This window comes from Pituophis catenifer, unplaced genomic scaffold (assembly GCF_029215685.1).
Source record: "Pituophis catenifer annectens isolate HBS135680 unplaced genomic scaffold, rPitCat1.0.hap2 SCAF_2, whole genome shotgun sequence".
Taxonomy (NCBI): Eukaryota; Metazoa; Chordata; class Lepidosauria; order Squamata; family Colubridae; genus Pituophis; species Pituophis catenifer.
The window spans coordinates 29251199-29272276 of record NW_027256882.1 but is presented as its reverse complement, the minus strand read 5'-3'; the positions used below and the strand labels follow the sequence as shown (position 1 = coordinate 29272276).

Below are 21078 nucleotides of genomic sequence, written 5' to 3'. Positions count from 1 at the left end.
TTTGTAAGATTATTGGGCAGTTTCTCTGCCTACAAGATATTATCACAGATGCTTGGTTTACTTTTGCAGTTCTCAAAACTGAATTTGACTCAGCAGAGATCACATGTCTCTTCTTCACAGCAAAAATGTTATAACATGAACAGAGTTGAGAAAAAGACCTTAATCTTATTGTTCTACAAACCTATGAATACAGAATCAACCCCTTCAGTGCTAAGTTTCAAGAAGTTCAGTGAATAGAATAGAAACAATATTTTTCTGATTGTTTGGAGTGGAATAGATCTGCACAAGAAGAAAATGAAACTAAGTGTGAGGAGGAAGGGGCAAGCAGACAAACAGTACAAAATGAAAGTGAAACTTTCTGAGGACAATACTGCACAGCCACAGACAGACAAGTCTTTGGATCTTTTTGTGTGTATGACCTGAGGTTTATCACATTCTTTCCTTGGAGGAAAAAAACCTATAATGGCAGCAGGCCGTAAAAGAGACCCAGTTTGGCAATACTTTAATGAAGTTCCTTTACCTATCGGTAAGGCAGGCATGCGTGCAAACTGCAAACACTGCAACAAAGAAATGCAAGGCCTGGTGGCCCGAATGAGGCAACATCATGAGAAGTGTTGTGATGAAGATGACCAAAGAAACACATTTGAACAGGCAGGATCTTCAGGTTGGTAAACATTTTTATTGAATCATATTTCTAAAGACTGCCTTGAACTGTCATGTTTGAGCAAAATTATATTTCTTATTATTACTGCATGTTACTGTGATTTGGTACAGTTATGAAGAAAAGCAAATATTCCTTTTGGGGCAGTGCTGTGTACAATAAGCAGAAATTGTATAAACAATAAAATAACAGCATTGTGGAGATGGTGTGACCTCAGTTGTCGGCAAACCGCACTGAGTAAACAAGTCAGCACATAATCCTAATCCTATCAGAGATGTAAAGACAGAAATGTATAGACAGGATGTCTGGCAAAAAGACCCTTTATCAAGATATGCAACTCAGCACGTAGCATTGTTTGTCATAGAAAATAACATGAGGGTAACATGAGGGATCCATGTGGACTTCACAAGCTTTCTTTAGCCAATTAGCATCTGTAAACGTTGATTAATGTTTTGACATGATAGTTGTAAAATGACAATAAAAGGAAGCCTTCTGGATGGAGTCAGGGTGCCTTCCCCAAGGTATCTCACACCGAGGTACCTTGATCAAGGTGCCTTCCACCCGAGGGGCCTTCCCGTGAACCATCATCCTGCCTACGCATCTTTCTTCATCGAAACAACATCTGGTGACCCCGACGTGATTCCTCCTATGCTTACTCGGCCGGACGAGCCCAGGTGCACCTCAGCGAACTTCGCTCCCAATATTTCGTGAGTATGGGAAGGGAAATCTCAGTTCAGCAGAAGTTTCATGCACAAGAATTGAGAAAAATACTTAAAAGTAATGGAATGGCAGGAATTAAGTGAGTTAGACTCACCGCCACGAGCAGAAATAAAGCATTTATTGCTGTGGCAAAAATGTAAGGAAGAAGTAGAGGTTATAGGGACTCATAAACTCAAGGCACTGTTGGAAGAAACATCCTTCTGGGTTCTGCTCCAAGTGGGGAAAACAGACACTGGAAACATGGAGACTGCTTGGAAAGATGGTTTAATGGTGGACAGGATCACATGGCTTGAGTTCCTGAACAGAAAAGGGCAGATACAGTAAATCCTCGGGTTTTTATGCTCTCTCTGGCTCTGCATTTCTTGGGGCCCCGAAAGAGTATCCTGATTGGTTGTCAGACTCCCAGGGGGTGGGGGCCTTGCTGGCTGATGGTCACATGTGCTTCCCAGGTCACATGTGGTGAGTTTCTGCTGCTATTGTGTAGAGGGCTAATCCCATCTTTGGCGATTCCTACTATGGCTCTGCCTGAAGGAGGCAGATCTTTGTTATGTAGAATAGACTGGCCCAGGCCTTAATGGCCCATTGACAAAGGGTGGGGGGCAGTAAGGTGGGAGCTGCTTTGTCTGTAAAATATGCTTCTCATATTTCTCATCCAGGGAAATATAATATTCTGCCTTTTTCATATTTCCTAAAATATTTCACTCTTCCAGGAAAGGGGTGGGTGCTAACTTCCTACAGCACCATCTCCATCTCTCTCTCTGTCTTCTGATCAGGGGTCTGCTCCCCCTCCGCCTTATTTTCAGCTGACTTTGCCGGCTACAACTACATTGCAGCCAGTAGAAATTAGTTCCCCGACAGCTCCCTTATTGGTTTCTTCTTTACAGGAGATTTTTTCAGCTGTCAGAGCAGGGTTTCAGGAAGAGCAACAAAAAGGAACTCTCACTGGGGTAGAAATAACAGAGAGTCTCCAAGCTTTTCTTGTCATACAGAAGGTTAATCCCCAGAGACAAGCTCAATCTTTGTCATATAAAGTTTTGAGAGAGCTAAGGAAAAGAATCACAGAGACAGGTTTGTGTTTCACCTATAATACTGGCTTGGTGGAAGGAATAAACCATGAATATATTTTGTTTCCTGAAGATTGGAAGCAAGTTTTTCTAATGATTTTGACTTCAATAGAGTATGTTGTTTGGGACAGAGCTAAAAAGAGTGTTTTTCCTAGAGTCATGTCTCCGCCTCCAGTCTTTTATCTGCAGTTCCAGAGTCACAGCAGATAATGCTTGGCTTGATTTAATCACTCAGGAGTCTGTGGAATTTAAATTTACTTTGGAGGCTCTGGTTTTAGTGGGTCTTATCTTACCTTGATCTATTGCAAAATTTTATTTGGTATATCATCGTATGGATGATATTTTAATTGGAGCTTAAAAATATAACTTAATTGGCTTTCTGAAATATAAAATGATTTATGTGATTGGATTGTAAATTGTCTAGAATAAATACAGCTGCAAGTTTCTTATCTGTACTTAGGATTTAAACTGTTGCAGTTTTTTTTCTACTCTGGCTTTTCCTCATTTAAAGTTACCAAAAGTTATTTCTTTAGTAAACTTGAAACAATTGCTGGGTACTATTAATTGGATTGGCTCATATTTTTGTTACCTACGCATTTACTTAATTCATTATTTGAATTATTGACTAAAAGAAAAAAGCCAGGATATTTAATTATAGTTACATCTGTAGTATGTGCTACAGTTGAGAAAATTAATAACATCTTGAGTATTTAGTTTATGGATTGAATCTCTCATAGAGATTGTCAGTTATTTCTTCATATTTCCTCCTAATAAAAATATTGGGAGTCTTAGAACAGCAAAAAGTATATTGTATTGAATGGTTTTATTTGCCTCATTACCATCAAAAATTAAAAATGTTTTACCCTTGTTGAAAGATATGAGAAAAGAAGAAACTTAGGCAGAGTTTCAGCCCCCACCTTTCTCAATGGGCCATTAAGAAGCTGAAGCTACCTTATTTTACACAACAAAGGAAAGAAAAAATTACAGGGGCCAGCAACATTTAAAGCAGATTTGGGACACAGGAAAGAAAAGCACGCACCCAAGAAGGAAATGAAATCAAGTTAAAGTAACTAGAATTTTTAACACATGAGGAAAGGAGAAAAACACAGAAATAGCAAGCTGAATAATTACAGGGAATGAACAATTACAAAGGGCTAGGAAAAACAAAGTGTAGACTATAAAACAATTATTGATTAAGAATTTCAAAAGACTTTAAAGGGTCACATAGAAAATCAAAAGATGTTTTAGGATATAAAAAAGGGTTACTTTTACAGTTTAAACAGGCTAGCCTGGAAACTCTGTGTTTGCATTTATTTCTTGCTTGTCTTCCTATAAACAAGAAACTGATTCTATTCTCAAGCAGCTGACCTCCCAGCCGGGAGTTTTAAATTCAAGAAGGGAAAGCTCTGCCTCCTAGCATTCCTTAAAGGGAAAGGCTTCTTTTTCATTCTAACAATTTTTATTTAAGCTACTGCTGAAATTATAACCTTGGGGCGTACTTGAGCCTGTCGAAGAAATGGAACTGACTTAATAGATATTGTTCTTTCTATCTTAAAATCTGACTTTCAATTTTATTTTCAGAATAATTTATTTCTTTAGTGTTTTAATTGACTATGTAGGTTGTATTTCACATCATCTGTCTACAGATCCTAGGTTTAATGATTTCCTCATTTTCTATTCAATCTATTGATCACAAGCTCATTGCTTTTCTGATGGGGAGGAATGAGAGGAGTGATTGCTTATAAAGATCTTCAAGAGGACTTCTGGAAAGTTTCCTCTCAATGTTCAGAATTGTCTGTTGTTATTTTAGCTTTCCACATTTTTTCTCAACAGCTTTTTAATCTGATCTCTGACTCTCAGTAACTGATTTTTAATCTTCCTAGTGCATATGTTACACTTTCTTTGAATAAGGATCTTCTGTCTCTCTTTTTGACATTACAGCAAGTTTTGCAAATTAGAAAGAATTAAATTTAGATTGCACATATTAGGAGTCATTAGTCTTTCCCAGGTATGTTATCAGAAGGAAATGCTGTTGCAGACAACGAAGCAACATGTTTTATCTGTTACTCCATGGGAAAGTCATTCTATGTTTCATCAAAATGCCAAGGCTTTAGCGAAACAATTTCACATTCCTTTAGATCATGCTAGAGCAATTTTACAACAATGTCCTCAATGTTCTCAAATCACCCCATCTCCTTCCATTGGGGTGAATCCAAGAGGGCTTAAAGCAAATGAACTTTGGCAAATGGATGTAACTCGATATCCCTCTTTTGCTCCTTGGAAATATCTTCATGTAACCATTGATACCTTTTCTCATTTTATTTGGGCTACCCCTCAGAAAGGAGAAGCTACTAAACATGTTATTAATCATTGTATTCGAACATTTGCTGTCATGGGCCTACCTTCTACATTAGAAACAGACAATGGTCTTGCATATTGTAGTTGCTCCTTTGATGAATTTTGTGACACATGGCAAATTAAACATCTTTTTGGCATATTTTTAACTCTACAGGACAAGCCATAAGTGGAGCACGAGAATTTTACATTAAAGTCTGCTTTGGATAAAACAAAAACAAACAGGGCGAATTCCTATAGGTCTCCCTGGTAAACAGGAATGGTTAAATAAAGTTCTGTTTACTCTGAATCATCTTAATATCACAAATTTATCAACTCCAGTAGATGATCATTTTGGAAGTAGAATAAGTCATCCCCAGCCACAGGTAATGTATAGATTATTGCCTAACACTGAATGGCATGGACCTGTTCCCTTATTGACATGGGGAAGGGGATATGCTGCTGTTCTTACACCTACAGGTCCGGTGTGGATCCCTGCTCGGTGTGTGAAACCGTGGAAGGATGGCGTGGCACCAAGGACTGAAGAACCCGATCCCAAACTTCTCACTCAGCCTGCAAAACCCTCAGCAGGATCGGGACCGAGCACCTCGCCAGGCTCATCAAGTGACCTGGGGACAGATTAAAGCTCTTTCTGCTCCATCTACAAAACTGCTACAGGAAAAGAACATGCCGCAGACGCCGGAGAACTTTTTAGTAGCAGCTTTTGCTTGTTTAAATGCTAATTCTGTAACCATGATAATGTGTATTATTCTTATGTGTATTTTCCCTTCTTGTGTGGCTACAATGACTTTGCAACATGGAATTCCAGAACAAGGTCTTTGGGATCAAAATTCCTATATATGGGATGTGCAAAATGTCTCTTGATTAGTAAACAAGACTGACTGTTGGATCTGCATGCATGTTCCCACACATGCAAGGGAAGGACTTTTAATACATGCTATTCATTTTCATGAAACCGGATGGAATCAACATCTTTAGATCCCTGGAACGCTACAAAATGAAAATGTTAATTATCCTATTTAGTTATGCTTTAGATATTATTTTAGCAGCCAAGGGTGGTGTATGTGCTTTGATTGATTCACATTGTTGTATATATGTTACTGATTATAAAGCAAATATTTCAGCTACAATTGAGCACATGGAAAACATGATTGCAGATAATCCAATTGGCTCCACTATTCCACAATCTCCATGGGAGTGGTTATGGTCTTGGCTCCCAGATTTTGGATGGGTACGACAAATAGTATCCATCGTTATAATAGTCATCATTGCTTTAATTTGTTGTTGCTGTTGCATACAATGTTTACCTGGGTTATTAGCGATATTTCGCCCAAGAATTCGGCCTTCCAAATCTGAAATTATGTATACTTGCAAAATTTTAAACAATAAAAAATAAAATAAAAAAGGAGGATATGTGGAGATGGTGAGACCTCAGTTGTCGGCAAACCGCACTGAGTAAACAAGTCAGCACATAATCCTAATCCTATCAGAGATGTAAAGACAGAAATGTATAGACAGGATGTCTGGCAAAAAGACCCTTTATCAAGATATGCAACTCAGCACGTAGCATTGTTTGTCACAGAAAATAACATGAGGGTAACACGAGGGATCCATGTGGACTTCACGAACTTTCTTTAGCCAATTAGCATCTGTAAACGTTGATTAATATTTTGCCATGAAAGTTGTAAAATGACAATAAAAGGAAGCCTTCTGGATGGAGTCAGGGTGCCTTCCCCAAGGTATCTCACACCGAGGTACCTTGATCAAGGTGCCTTCCACCCGAGGGGCCTTCCCGTGAACCATCATCCTGCCTACGCATATTTCTTCATCGAAACAACATCTGGTGACCCCGACGTGATTCCTCCTATGCTTACTCGGCCGGACGAGCCCAGGTGCACCTCAGCGAACTTCGCTCCCAATATTTCGTGAGTATGGGAAGGGAAATCTCAGTTCAGCAGAAGTTTCATGCACAAGAATTGAGAAAAATACTTAAAAGTAATGGAATGGCAGGAATTAAGTTAAGTGAGTTAGACTCACCGCCACGAGCAGAAATAAAGCATTTATTGCTGTGGCAAAAATGTAAGGAAGAAGTAGAGGTTATGGGGACTCATAAACTCAAGGCACCATCTCCATCTCTCTCTCTGTCTTCTGATCAGGGGTCTGCTCCCCCTCCGCCTTATTTTCAGCTGACTCTGCCGGCTACAACTACATTGCAGCCAGTAGAAATTAGTTCCCCGACAGCTCCCTTATTGGTTTCTTCTTTACAGGAGATTTTTTCAGCTGTCAGAGCAGGGTTTCAGGAAGAGCAACAAAAAGGAACTCTCACTGGGGTAGAAATAACAGAGAGTCTCCAAGCTTTTCTTGTCATACAGAAGGTTAATCCCCAGAGACAAGCTCAATCTTTGTCATATAAAGTTTTGAGAGAGCTAAGGAAAAGAATCACAGAGACAGGTTTGTGTTTCACCTATAATACTGGCTTGGTGGAAGGAATAAACCATGAATATATTTTGTTTCCTGAAGATTGGAAGCAAGTTTTTCTAATGATTTTGACTTCAATAGAGTATGTTGTTTGGGACAGAGCTAAAAAGAGTGTTTTTCCTAGAGTCATGTCTCCGCCTCCAGTCTTTTATCTGCAGTTCCAGAGTCACAGCAGATAATGCTTGGCTTGATTTAATCACTCAGGAGTCTGTGGAATTTAAATTTACTTTGGAGGCTCTGGTTTTAGTGGGTCTTATCTTACCTTGATCTATTGCAAAATTTTATTTGGTATATCATCGTATGGATGATATTTTAATTGGAGCTTAAAAATATAACTTAATTGGCTTTCTGAAATATAAAATGATTTATGTGATTGGATTGTAAATTGTCTAGAATAAATACAGCTGCAAGTTTCTTATCTGTACTTAGGATTTAAACTGTTGCAGTTTTTTTTCTACTCTGGCTTTTCCTCATTTAAAGTTACCAAAAGTTATTTCTTTAGTAAACTTGAAACAATTGCTGGGTACTATTAATTGGATTGGCTCATATTTTTGTTACCTACGCATTTACTTAATTCATTATTTGAATTATTGACTAAAAGAAAAAAGCCAGGATATTTAATTATAGTTACATCTGTAGTATGTGCTACAGTTGAGAAAATTAATAACATCTTGAGTATTTAGTTTATGGATTGAATCTCTCATAGAGATTGTCAGTTATTTCTTCATATTTCCTCCTAATAAAAATATTGGGAGTCTTAGAACAGCAAAAAGTATATTGTATTGAATGGTTTTATTTGCCTCATTACCATCAAAAATTAAAAATGTTTTACCCTTGTTGAAAGATATGAGAAAAGAAGAAACTTAGGCAGAGTTTCAGCCCCCACCTTTCTCAATGGGCCATTAAGAAGCTGAAGCTACCTTATTTTACACAACAAAGGAAAGAAAAAATTACAGGGGCCAGCAACATTTAAAGCAGATTTGGGACACAGGAAAGAAAAGCACGCACCCAAGAAGGAAATGAAATCAAGTTAAAGTAACTAGAATTTTTAACACATGAGGAAAGGAGAAAAACACAGAAATAGCAAGCTGAATAATTACAGGGAATGAACAATTACAAAGGGCTAGGAAAAACAAAGTGTAGACTATAAAACAATTATTTATTAAGAATTTCAAAAGACTTTAAAGGGTCACATAGAAAATCAAAAGATGTTTTAGGATATAAAAAAGGGTTACTTTTACAGTTTAAACAGGCTAGCCTGGAAACACTGTGTTTGCATTTATTTCTTGCTTGTCTTCCTATAAACAAGAAACTGATTCTATTCTCAAGCAGCTGACCTCCCAGCCGGGAGTTTTAAATTCAAGAAGGGAAAGCTCTGCCTCCTAGCATTCCTTAAAGGGAAAGGCTTCTTTTTCATTCTAACAATTTTTATTTAAGCTACTGCTGAAATTATAACCTTGGGGCGTACTTGAGCCTGTCGAAGAAATGGAACTGACTTAATAGATATTGTTCTTTCTATCTTAAAATCTGACTTTCAATTTTATTTTCAGAATAATTTATTTCTTTAGTGTTTTAATTGACTATGTAGGTTGTATTTCACATCATCTGTCTACAGATCCTAGGTTTAATGATTTCCTCATTTTCTATTCAATCTATTGATCACAAGCTCATTGCTTTTCTGATGGGGAGGAATGAGAGGAGTGATTGCTTATAAAGATCTTCAAGAGGACTTCTGGAAAGTTTCCTCTCAATGTTCAGAATTGTCTGTTGTTATTTTAGCTTTCCACATTTTTTCTCAACAGCTTTTTAATCTGATCTCTGACTCTCAGTAACTGATTTTTAATCTTCCTAGTGCATATGTTACACTTTCTTTGAATAAGGATCTTCTGTCTCTCTTTTTAACATTACAGCAAGTTTTGCAAATTAGAAAGAATTAAATTTAGATTGCACATATTAGGAGTCATTAGTCTTTCCCAGGTATGTTATCAGAAGGAAATGCTGTTGCAGACAACGAAGCAACATGTTTTATCTGTTACTCCATGGGAAAGTCATTCTATGTTTCATCAAAATGCCAAGGCTTTAGCGAAACAATTTCACATTCCTTTAGATCATGCTAGAGCAATTTTACAACAATGTCCTCAATGTTCTCAAATCACCCCATCTCCTTCCATTGGGGTGAATCCAAGAGGGCTTAAAGCAAATGAACTTTGGCAAATGGATGTAACTCGATATCCCTCTTTTGCTCCTTGGAAATATCTTCATGTAACCATTGATACCTTTTCTCATTTTATTTGGGCTACCCCTCAGAAAAGAGAAGCTACTAAACATGTTATTAATCATTGTATTCGAACATTTGCTGTCATGGGCCTACCTTCTACATTAGAAGCAGACAATGGTCTTGCATATTGTAGTTGCTCCTTTGATGAATTTTGTGACACATGGCAAATTAAACATCTTTTTGGCATATTTTTAACTCTACAGGACAAGCCATAAGTGGAGCACGAGAATTTTACATTAAAGTCTGCTTTGGATAAAACAAAAACAAACAGGGCGAATTCCTATAGGTCTCCCTGGTAAACAGGAATGGTTAAATAAAGTTCTGTTTACTCTGAATCATCTTAATATCACAAATTTATCAACTCCAGTAGATGATCATTTTGGAAGTAGAATAAGTCATCCCCAGCCACAGGTAATGTATAGATTATTGCCTAACACTGAATGGCATGGACCTGTTCCCTTATTGACATGGGGAAGGGGATATGCTGCTGTTCTTACACCTACAGGTCCGGTGTGGATCCCTGCTCGGTGTGTGAAACCGTGGAAGGATGGCGTGGCACCAAGGACTGAAGAACCCGATCCCAAACTTCTCACTCAGCCTGCAAAACCCTCAGCAGGATCGGGACCGAGCACCTCGCCAGGCTCATCAAGTGACCTGGGGACAGATTAAAGCTCTTTCTGCTCCATCTACAAAACTGCTACAGGAAAAGAACATGCCGCAGACGCCGGAGAACTTTTTAGTAGCAGCTTTTGCTTGTTTAAATGCTAATTCTGTAACCATGATAATGTGTATTATTCTTATGTGTATTTTCCCTTCTTGTGTGGCTACAATGACTTTGCAACATGGAATTCCAGAACAAGGTCTTTGGGATCAAAATTCCTATATATGGGATGTGCAAAATGTCTCTTGATTAGTAAACAAGACTGACTGTTGGATCTGCATGCATGTTCCCACACATGCAAGGGAAGGACTTTTAATACATGCTATTCATTTTCATGAAACCGGATGGAATCAACATCTTTAGATCCCTGGAACGCTACAAAATGAAAATGTTAATTATCCTATTTAGTTATGCTTTAGATATTATTTTAGCAGCCAAGGGTGGTGTATGTGCTTTGATTGATTCACATTGTTGTATATATGTTACTGATTATAAAGCAAATATTTCAGCTACAATTGAGCACATGGAAAACATGATTGCAGATAATCCAATTGGCTCCACTATTCCACAATCTCCATGGGAGTGGTTATGGTCTTGGCTCCCAGATTTTGGATGGGTACGACAAATAGTATCCATCGTTATAATAGTCATCATTGCTTTAATTTGTTGTTGCTGTTGCATACAATGTTTACCTGGGTTATTAGCGATATTTCGCCCAAGAATTCGGCCTTCCAAATCTGAAATTATGTATACTTGCAAAATTTTAAACAATAAAAAATAAAATAAAAAAGGAGGATATGTGGAGATGGTGAGACCTCAGTTGTCGGCAAACCGCACTGAGTAAACAAGTCAGCACATAATCCTAATCCTATCAGAGATGTAAAGACAGAAATGTATAGACAGGATGTCTGGCAAAAAGACCCTTTATCAAGATATGCAACTCAGCACGTAGCATTGTTTGTCACAGGAAATAACATGAGGGTAACACGAGGGATCCATGTGGACTTCACGAACTTTCTTTAGCCAATTAGCATCTGTAAACGTTGATTAATATTTTGCCATGAAAGTTGTAAAATGACAATAAAAGGAAGCCTTCTGGATGGAGTCAGGGTGCCTTCCCCAAGGTACTTTCACACCGAGGTACCTTGATCAAGGTGCCTTCCACCTGAACCATCATCCTGCCTACGCGTCTTTCTTCATCGAAACAACACAGCATTGACTTTTTTGTTTAGGGGAATTCATGGATTCTGGAAACTATCCACCTTCAAGATCACCATCCTCCTGTTCTACAGTTTCAGAGTTATCCATCCAGGATAGTGCTTCATTAGCATCATCATCATCAGACACCCACAGCCACATATCACTATCACCTAAAAGAAAGAAAAAACCCTTCCCTCCTGGAACCACCATAGATAAGTTTGTGATAAAAACTAGCAGATTAGAAAAAGAGTTAATTGATGAAAAAAATGCCCAGTTTGTTTATGCAACAAACTCTTCTTTCCGTCTGACTGAGAACCCACATTTCATTAATATGGTTCAGTCACTGAGACCAGGATACAGTCCACCCAGCAGAGCAGATGTTGCAGGGAAACTGCTGGATAAAGTGTATGACAGAGAAATGGAGCAATGTGCAACAGCTCTGGAGGGTAGAATTGTTAACCTAAGTATTGATGGGTGGAGTAATGTCCACAATGATCCTATTGTATGTGCTTGTATAACAAAAGAAGAAGGGAAAGTCTTCCTTGCACAAACAATTGATATGTCAGGAAATGCACACACAGCAGAATACCTACAAGAAGTGGCAGTAAAAGCTATAATAATATGTGAACAAAAATTCAAATGTCTAGTATGCAGTTTGGTCACAGACAATGCTGCAAATGTATCCAAGATGAGAAGAAATTTAGAAGAGCAGGAAGGGAATACAAAGCTAATAACATATGGTTGCAGTGCTCATTTGCTGCATCTCTTAGCCAAAGATTTAAGTGTTCCAGAAATAAAGACTAATGTTGTTGAAATTGCTAAATACTTCCGTAACAATCATTTTGCTGCAGCAGCTCTGAAAAGGATGGGTGGAACCAAGCTAACGCTCCCACAAGATGTTAGATGGAACTCTGTGGTGGACTGTTTTGAGCAGTATATCAAGAACTGGCCTATTCTGATGACAGTTTGTGAAGAAAATCGAGATAAAATAGATGGCACTGTCACGGCCAAAATCCTCAACATTGGGCTTAAGAGAAATGTTGAATTTATGCTGAGCATCCTGAAACCCATCTCTAAAGCTTTAAACAAAATACAGAAAAATAGCTGTTTTATTGCTGATGCTGTTGAAATTTGGAAGGAACTGAGTGAACACTTAAAAACAGAAATACACATGGCCAGAATTAAATTACAAGCATTAAAAAAACAAATGGGACAAGTACTGTCTCCAGCTCATTTTTTGTCAAATATTGTCAATATCCAGTATCAGGCTCAAAACTTAAGAGCTGAGGAAGAGGAGTTAGCTATGACATGGGTATCCAGCAATCATCCATCTGTAATGCCAACTATAATAAACTTCAAAGCTAAGGGGGAACCATTCAAGAAATATATGTTTGCTGAAGATATTTTAAAGAAAGTCACACCAGTGAACTGGTGGAAGTCACTTAAGCACTTGGATTTAGAGACTTTCAAGTAATGATTTCACTTTTAACAGCAGTAGCTTCTTCTGCAGGCGTTGAAAGAATATTCTCTTCCTTTGGACTCATTCATTCTAAATTGAGAAATCGTTTGGGACCCGATAAAGCAGGAAAGCTTGTTTTTCTTTTCCAGATTATGAACAAAGAAGAAGATGAAGATGACGAGTGAGCTACAGAGGACAGTATTTAAGTTTTTCATGTGTAGGCTGGACTGACAGTCTAAGTTTCTTAAAATATATATATTTTGTTTAGCCAAATTAGTTAACAAACATGGATGTTTGTTTAAGCAAACAACATACGCTGTAATGTTATTGTTTCAGTTGAATAAATCTATTTAAATTGTTATTATTAAGGTAATGATTCCTAGGTACAACAGAAAAGTTGTCCAAATATGAATGATTAACTTATTAAACTGGGGGTAAAAAAACTAATATGAAAAGTTGTTATTCTAAAAATTTTCATCTACTTGCATATTAAAGTTATACCAGCAAGAATTAGTCTTTATGTAGAAAACTATGATTTAAATCAAGCCTTACTGACTAGTGATTTAAATCGTGATTTAAATCGTGATTTAAATCAGTTTGATTTAAATCAAATCCACCCTGCTATATACTAGGACTCCAAGATCCCTCTCACAGTTACCGGAATTAAACCAGGTTTCACCTAGTTTAATTATACCTATGCAATTTGTTTTTCTTGTCTAAGTGTAAAACTTTATTTTTATCTTTGTTGAATATCATTTTGTTAGATAGGGGCCACTGTTCAAGTTCACATTTTTTTAGCTTGCCAAGAAGTAGGTTGTGATCTACATAATCAAATGCTTTACTGAAAACTAAGTATACCATGTCCTCAGCATTTCTCTGGTCCACTAATTTAGTCACTTTGTCAAATATCACTGTGGGTGAGACGTCGGAGGTGGCTCAGGAGTTCATGGCTTCCATGGCAGCTATGGACCTGCACGAGTTAATTCATGGCCCTACCCACTCAGGGGGAAACACGCTGGACCTGATTTTTGTCTCTGGACAGTGGTTGAGTGATCTTGAGATAGGGGATATAGTCACCGAGCCCTTGTCATGGTCGGATCACTCTCTCCTTCGCCTTGACCTTCGAACCGCTATACCCCATCGTAGGGAGGCGGAGTCGGTAAGATGGTTCCGCCCCAGGTGCCTGATGGAACCTGATAGGTTCCAGATGGAGCTTGGGCCATTTCCTGAGGCTCTGGCACACGCCTCGACTAGGGACCCAGTGGCCGCCTGGGATAGGGCGACCACTGGAGCTCTGGATCGGGTCGTGCCTTTGCGGCCTCTGACCCGGCGCCGATCTCACCAAGCTCCTTGGTTCACTGAGGAGCTGAGGGAGATGAAGCGCCAGAAAAGATGCCTAGGAGGGCCAGTCTTTCTGAATCCGACTGGACACTGGTAAGATCTCATATTAAGAATTACCTAGTGGCAATAAAAGCAGCAAAATGTACATATTTTGCTGCTCTTATTGCATCATCAGATAATCGCCCAACCGCTCTGTTTAGGGTGACCCACTCCCTGCTCCACCAGGAAGCGCGGGAGGACCCCTTAGAGGGTAGAGCCGAGGATTTTGTTCAATATCTGCATGACAAAATCACTCAGATTCGGGAAGATCTGGACTCCGACTGGGTAGTTCCAGGGGGGTTGACTGAGGCAGGTCTTGAGAATGTTATCTGGGATGAGTTTGATCCTGTGACCCCTGACGATGTGGACAGGATTCTGGGTGGACTGAATGCGACCACATGTTTATTGGACCCGTGCCCCTCCTGGTTAGTGCTGGCTTCCCGGGAGGTGACGCGAGGCTGGCTTCAGGAGATTATAAATGCTTCGTTAGGTGAGGGTGACTTCCCCGCCACCTTGAAAGAGGCGGTGGTGAGGCCTCTCCTCAAGAAGCCTTCCCTGGACCCGGCAGTGTTGGCTAACTATCATCCAGTCTCCAACATTCACTTTGTTGTGAAGGTTGTTGAGAGTGTGGTTGCGCGACATCTCCCTCAGTACCTGGATGAAACGACGTATCTGGATCCGTTCCAGTCGGGCTTCAGGCCTGGGTACAGCACGGAAACGGCATTGGTCGCGTTGGTTGATGATCTCTGGAGGGCTCGGGACAGGGGCTGCTCCTCTGTCCTGATCCTATTAGACCTCTCAGCGGCTTTTGATACCATCGACCATGGTATCATGCTGCACCGGTTGGAAGAGTTAGGAGTGGGGGGTACTGTATTATGGTGGTTCTCCTCCTTTCTCTCTGACCGGTTGCAGTCTGTGTTGGCAGGGGGGCAGAGGTCGACCTCAAGGCGCCTCATATGTGGGGTGCCACAAGGGTCGGTCCTCTCACCCCTTTTGTTCAACATTTATGTAAAGCCGCTGGGCGAGATCATCCATGGTTTCGGGGTGAAGTACCATCAGTCCACTGATGACACCCAGCTGTACATCTCCACCCTGGACCACCCCAACGATGCCCTTGAAGTGATGTCCCGGTGTCTGGAGGCCGTGCGGATCTGGATGGGGAGGAACAGGCTCAAGCTCAACCCATCCAAGACCGAGTGGCTATGGTTTCCGACATCCTGATATAGTCAGTTGACACCATCGCTGACTATTGGGGGTGAATCGCTGGCCCCCACGGAGAGCGCTCACAACTTGGGTGTCCTCCTGGATTCACGGCTGTCTTTAGAAGAGCACTTGACGGCCGTGACCGGGAGGATTTTTCATCAGGTTTGCCCAATTTGCCAGTTGCGTCCCTTTCTGGATCGGGACTCCCTACACACAGTCACTCATGCCCTCGTCACTTCCCGCCTGGACTACTGCAACGCTCTCTACATGGGGCTCCCCTTGAGGAGCACCTGGAGGCTCCAACTGGCGCAGAGTGCAGCCGCGCGGGTGGTTATGGGAGCAACATGGCGCTCCCGTTTGACACCTCTCCTGCGCGAGCTGCACTGGCTCCCTGTGGTCTTCCGGGTGCGCTTCAAGGTTCTGATTACCACCTTTAGAGCGCTCCATGGCTTAGGACCTGGTTATTTACGGGACCGCCTACTACCACAAGCAGTCTCCCATCGGCCGGTACACTCTCATAGAAAGGGGCTCCTCCGGGTGCCATCAGCTAAACAATGTCGACTGGCGGCCCCCAGGGGGAGGGCCTTCTCTGTGGGGGCACCCACTATCTGGAACAAGCTCCTCCCAGAGATACGGAGGATCCCGGATCTACGCACTTTCCGCCGTGCTCTTAAGATTCTCCTATTCCAAAAAGCCAGCCTGACCTAATTTTCTCCCGTTTTAAAATTCTTTTACATCAAAATTTTAATTTGTTTTAAATTTTGGGATTTTTAATTGTCTTGGGCTAAATTATTTAATCTGGTTTTAATTATATCTTTTAACTTTTGTATTTATGTATTTTACTTTGTGCCTGTTCACCGCCCTGAGTCCTTCGGGAGTAGGGCGGTATCTAATAATAATAATAAAAAAGAAATGGCATGATCTCTTTTTGATCAACCCAGGGGTGAAATGCTATCAGTTCACACCAGTTTGGGCAAAGCGGTAGTGATAAAAACTACTGGTTCAGGTGAACCAGTAGTAAAAAAAAACTATCAGTTCCTCTGGTATTTTCCTCTGGAAACTGGTATTTCCAATGATCAGCTGTGCCGCACGGCGAATCTAAATCATGTGGCACAGCTGTTTCCCTCCCTCACTGCTCTACTTAACTTGTGAAGTCTTCTTTTTCTGCGCGAAGTGTGCGTGTGGAGCGCAATGCGCATGCACAGGCAGTGAACCGGTGGCAATCTACAGAGGATTTCACCACTGCATCAACCCATGTTGGCTAATGGTTATAACTTGTTTGCTTCTAGGTGTGCACAGATTTGTTGCTTGGATATGTTTTCCAAGATATTACCAGATATTAATGTCAGGCTGATTTGTCTGTAAATTCCTGCATGTTTTTTACCTTTTTGAAGGTAAAAATCAGCTCTTTTCCAGTCCCCAGTTACAGGTAGTCCTGAACTTACAACCACAATTGAGTCCAAAATTTATGTTGTTAAGTGAAAAAATTGTTAAGTGAATTTTGCCCCGTTTTATGACTTTTCTTGCCACATTTGTTAATGAATCATTGCCATTGTTAAATGAGTTACACTGTTGTTAAGTGAATTTGTTTTCCCCATTGAGTTTGGTTGATAGCATGTCATAAAAGGGGATCACATGACTCCGGGACACTACAACTGTCATAAATGTCACTTGTCAAACATCTGAATGTAAATCACATGACCAGGGGGATGCTACAACGGTCATAAGTGTGATAAATGATCATAAATCACTTTTTTCAGTGTCATTGTAACTACGGTCACCAAATTAACTATTGTAAGTAGAGGAATACCTCTAGTTCCCCCGTGCTCCAAGGACTTTGAAACATACAGTATGTTACAATGGTTCTGAAATCACATTTATTAGTTCCAGTAAAATTCTGGCTGCAGTCCGTCCCGATCCAGTGATTTGAATTTGTCTAGAGCAGGTGTTCCCTTACCTTATTTTTCCATATTTTAATTTGCATTCCTAATCTGGCACTTATGATTCTGTTTTTGATAAGTTGTGTCATGTTTTCTTTTTGGGTGAAAACACATGTAAAGTACCTTCTTTGTACCTTCTCCTCCCTTCTTATACTCCTGTGAATTAGGGAGGAGTCTGTCTGAGTCTCTTCTAAATAGGATCCATGTGCTGCAGACTTGGGAGATGTTTCCCCTTCACCTCTTTAGTAATGGAGTTTGCATATTTTCCAAGCAGGGGTGGGTTCTATTGACCTTTACTACCGGTTTGCAATGGGAGCGTGCACGTGCTTCTGTGCATGCGCAAAAGCTTCTGTGCAGACGCAGATTGTCCATCATGACATCCGGGCAGATGGGCGGAGCCTCCCACCGCTTTTACTACCGGTTCGCAGGAACTGGACCAAACCGGGAGCAACCCACCACTGGTCCCAAGGCCATTTTCTTCAGTCTGAGCATAGGGAGGGCATTGGATAGGGTGGATATTGTGCTGGGTTAAGAGCAGGGAGGTGGAGTTTGTATTCTCCACTCAGTCATGGAAAGTCCCCAGTGATTATCCATACAGACCACTGCGTTACATTCACTAGGAAACCTCTAGAGATGCTCCTGCACCCCAATAGTTGTAGAGAGCTTAAAGTCTTGTTGTAAGTAAACATTGACAACAAGCTGAACTGGGCCTGCATGGGCACAGGGGGAAGAATCAGACTGGAATTTCTGGACCAGTGGGTCAAAATCAGTAGTGGGTTTCAATTCTGTTCGCTAACGGTTCGCTTGTGCGCACACAGGCTGCTTCTGTGCATGCCTCTCGCTCTACCACCTTGCCTGATCTGGGAAAAACCGGTAGCAACCCACCACTGGCCAAAATGTTTATATTCCCTGACCGTATCTCACAGAGCGCATAGTTGCCCTGCTGACCTTGTAGGCAGGGAGAAATAATGAGATTATCAAAAATATTCCAACGTCATGCTGTACTCTATAGGGTGCTTGCCTGTTTCTACATCTTTCTAATGTAGTGGGCCAACAGTATATATAAGCTGCGGTTCTGCTTTAGGTCGGGGCTGCTCAGAAAGCTGCCAATGCTTTGCTGGAATCCATTGTGCACAGTGATTGTTTGAATGCTTAATATATGTTGAATCTTCAAAGTGATTGGTTGCTTTAGATGAGGCATGTTTTGGCCACAATATTCCCTTACTTTATGCTCTCTTTTTTTTTTTACCTCTCTTCTCCCCCATTGATTGCCAGGAAGTAATCAGGTGGCTCTCAGTGAGATGTGTGTGTCTGTGTGTGTGTGTGTGAGAGAGAGAGAGAGAGAGGGAGAGGAACACTAAAATGGTTTCTCCCCTTTGTGTATAAGAATGTGATTCATAATATTAACCCTAGTACTGAGATCTTTCCTACAGTCTGGAAAGTTTCCCTCCTGTGTGAGTCCTCTGGTGTTTACCCAGGCTGGAATGATGACTGAAACTTTTCCCACAGTCAGGACATTGAAAGGGTTTCTCTCCTGTGTGAATCCTCTGGTGTTGAACCAGGCTGGAATTCTGACTGAAACTTTTCCCACAGTCAGGACATTCAAAGGGTTTCTCTCCTGTGTGAGTTCTCTGGTGTCTAACCAAGTTAGAATATTCACTGAAACATTTCCCACAATCAGGACATTCAAATGGTTTCTCTCCTGTGTGAGTTCTCTGGTGTCTAACCCAGCTGGAATTATCACTGAAACATTTCCCACAATCAGGACATTCAAAGGGTTTCTCTCCTGTATGAGTCCTCTGGTGTTTAACCAGGCTGGAAATCTGACGGAAACTTTTCCCACAATCAGGACATTCAAAGGGTTTCACTCCTGTGTGAATCCTCTGGTGTTTAACCAGGCTGAAATTATGACTGAAACATTTCCCACAGTCAGGACATTCAAAGGGTTTCTCTCCTGTGTGAATCCTCTGGTGGCCAATGAGGTGGGAATTCTGACTGAAACTTTTCCCACAGTCAGGACATTCAAAGGGTTTCTCTCCTGTGTGAGTCCTCTGGTGTTGAACCAAGCTGGAATTATCACTGAAACATTTCCCACAATCAGGACATTCAAATGGTTTCTCTCCTGTGTGAATCCTCTGGTGGCCAATGAGGGTGGAATTCTGACTGAAACTTTTCCCACAGTCAGGACATTCAAAGGGTTTCTCTCCTGTGTGAGTCCTCTGGTGTTGAACCAAGCTGGAATTATCACTGAAACATTTCCCACAATCAGGACATTCAAAGGGTTTCACTCCTGTGTGAATCCTCTGGTGTTTAACCAGGCTGGAATTCCGACTGAAACATTTCCCACAATCAAGACATTCAAAGGGTTTCACTCCTGTGTGAATCCTCTGGTGTTTAACCAGGCTGGAATTCTGACTGAAACTTTTCCCACAATCAGGACATTCAAAGGGTTTCTCTCCTGTGTGAGTCCTCTGGTGGCCAATGAGTTTGGAATTCCGACTGAAACGTTTCCCACAATCAGGACATTCAAAGGGTTTCTCTCCTGGGTGAGTCTTCTGGTGGCCAATGAGTTTGGAATTCCGACTGAAACGTTTCCCACAATCAGGACATTCAAAGGGTTTCTCTCCTGGGTGAGTCTTCTGGTGGTCAATGAGTTTGGAATTCTGACTGAAACTTTTCCCACAGTCAGGACATTCAAAGGGTTTCTCTCCTGTGTGAATCCTCTGGTGTTTAACCAGGCTGGAATTCTGACTGAAACTTTTCCCACAGTCAGGACATTCAAAGGGTTTCTCTCCTGTGTGAATCCTCTGGTGTCTAACCCAGCTGGAATTCTGACTGAAACATTTCCCACAGTCAGGACATTCAAAGGGTTTCTCTCCTGTGTGAGTCCTCTGGTGGTCAAGGAGGTTGGAATTCCAACTGAAACTTTTCCCACAGTCAGGACATTCAAAGGGTTTCTCTCCTGTGTGAGTCCTCTGGTGGTCAAGGAGGTTGGAATTCTTACTGAAACTTTTCCCACAATCAGGACATTCAAAGGGTTTCACTCCTGTGTGAATCCTCTGGTGTTTAACCAGGCTGGAATTCTGACTGAAACATTTCCCACAATTAGGACATTGAAACGTTTTCTCCCTGGTGTGAGTCCACGTTGCCATGCTTGCTAAAGCATTTACCACATTGGGAACATTTGTAGGGCTTCTCTCTTGTGTGGGTCCTTCCATGAAAGTAAATGAAGTTGTTCTGACCAAAGCTTTTGCCACATTCAGAGTATTTCTCCAGTCTGGATCCCCTCTGGCATAATCAGCTGTGATTTGCAAGTTGTATCTTTCCCAGAACAGAAACGTCTATGGAGCTTTTCCACAACTAATATTCTTGAGGTGGTCAAAAATATGGATAATGCCTTTAGTGCTGCTTTGATTTACTGGTGATTTTCTTCCTCCGAGAGCGAGGCCTGCAACACGGTCTGCTCTACGTGGCTTCCTCCCCAGTAACTTCCAGATATCTCCCCCTTTTCCTGAATGGAAAAATAATCTCCCTTGACTTTTCATGTAACGTATGCTTTAATTTCACACTCTATTTTTCCAGTTAGAAATCTCTTCTTGATTTTCTCTCATTTCTCTCTCACCTGCTGGGGGACTCTCTGAAGGAAATGGAAAATATTTTGATTTCTGGACTGACTGGT

General features: G+C 40.9%; 1 protein-coding gene across 1 annotated transcript; it reads right to left on the bottom strand.

The window, feature by feature from the left end:
• Window positions 1–17331: 17331 nt before the first annotated feature.
• On the bottom strand, window positions 17332–20586 carry LOC139311990 (zinc finger protein 420-like). Its single transcript, XM_070936509.1, has one exon. The coding sequence runs from the start codon at window positions 20549–20551 to the stop codon at window positions 18827–18829; it is 1725 nt and encodes a 574-aa protein (XP_070792610.1). The 5' UTR covers window positions 20552–20586; the 3' UTR covers window positions 17332–18826.
• Window positions 20587–21078: the final 492 nt, after the last annotated feature.

Bases quoted from the DNA above. Each gene is read 5' to 3' on its own strand.
- LOC139311990 (XM_070936509.1), bottom strand. From the start codon at position 20,551: ATGGCAACGTGGACTCACACCAGGGAGAAAACGTTTCAATGTCCTAAT.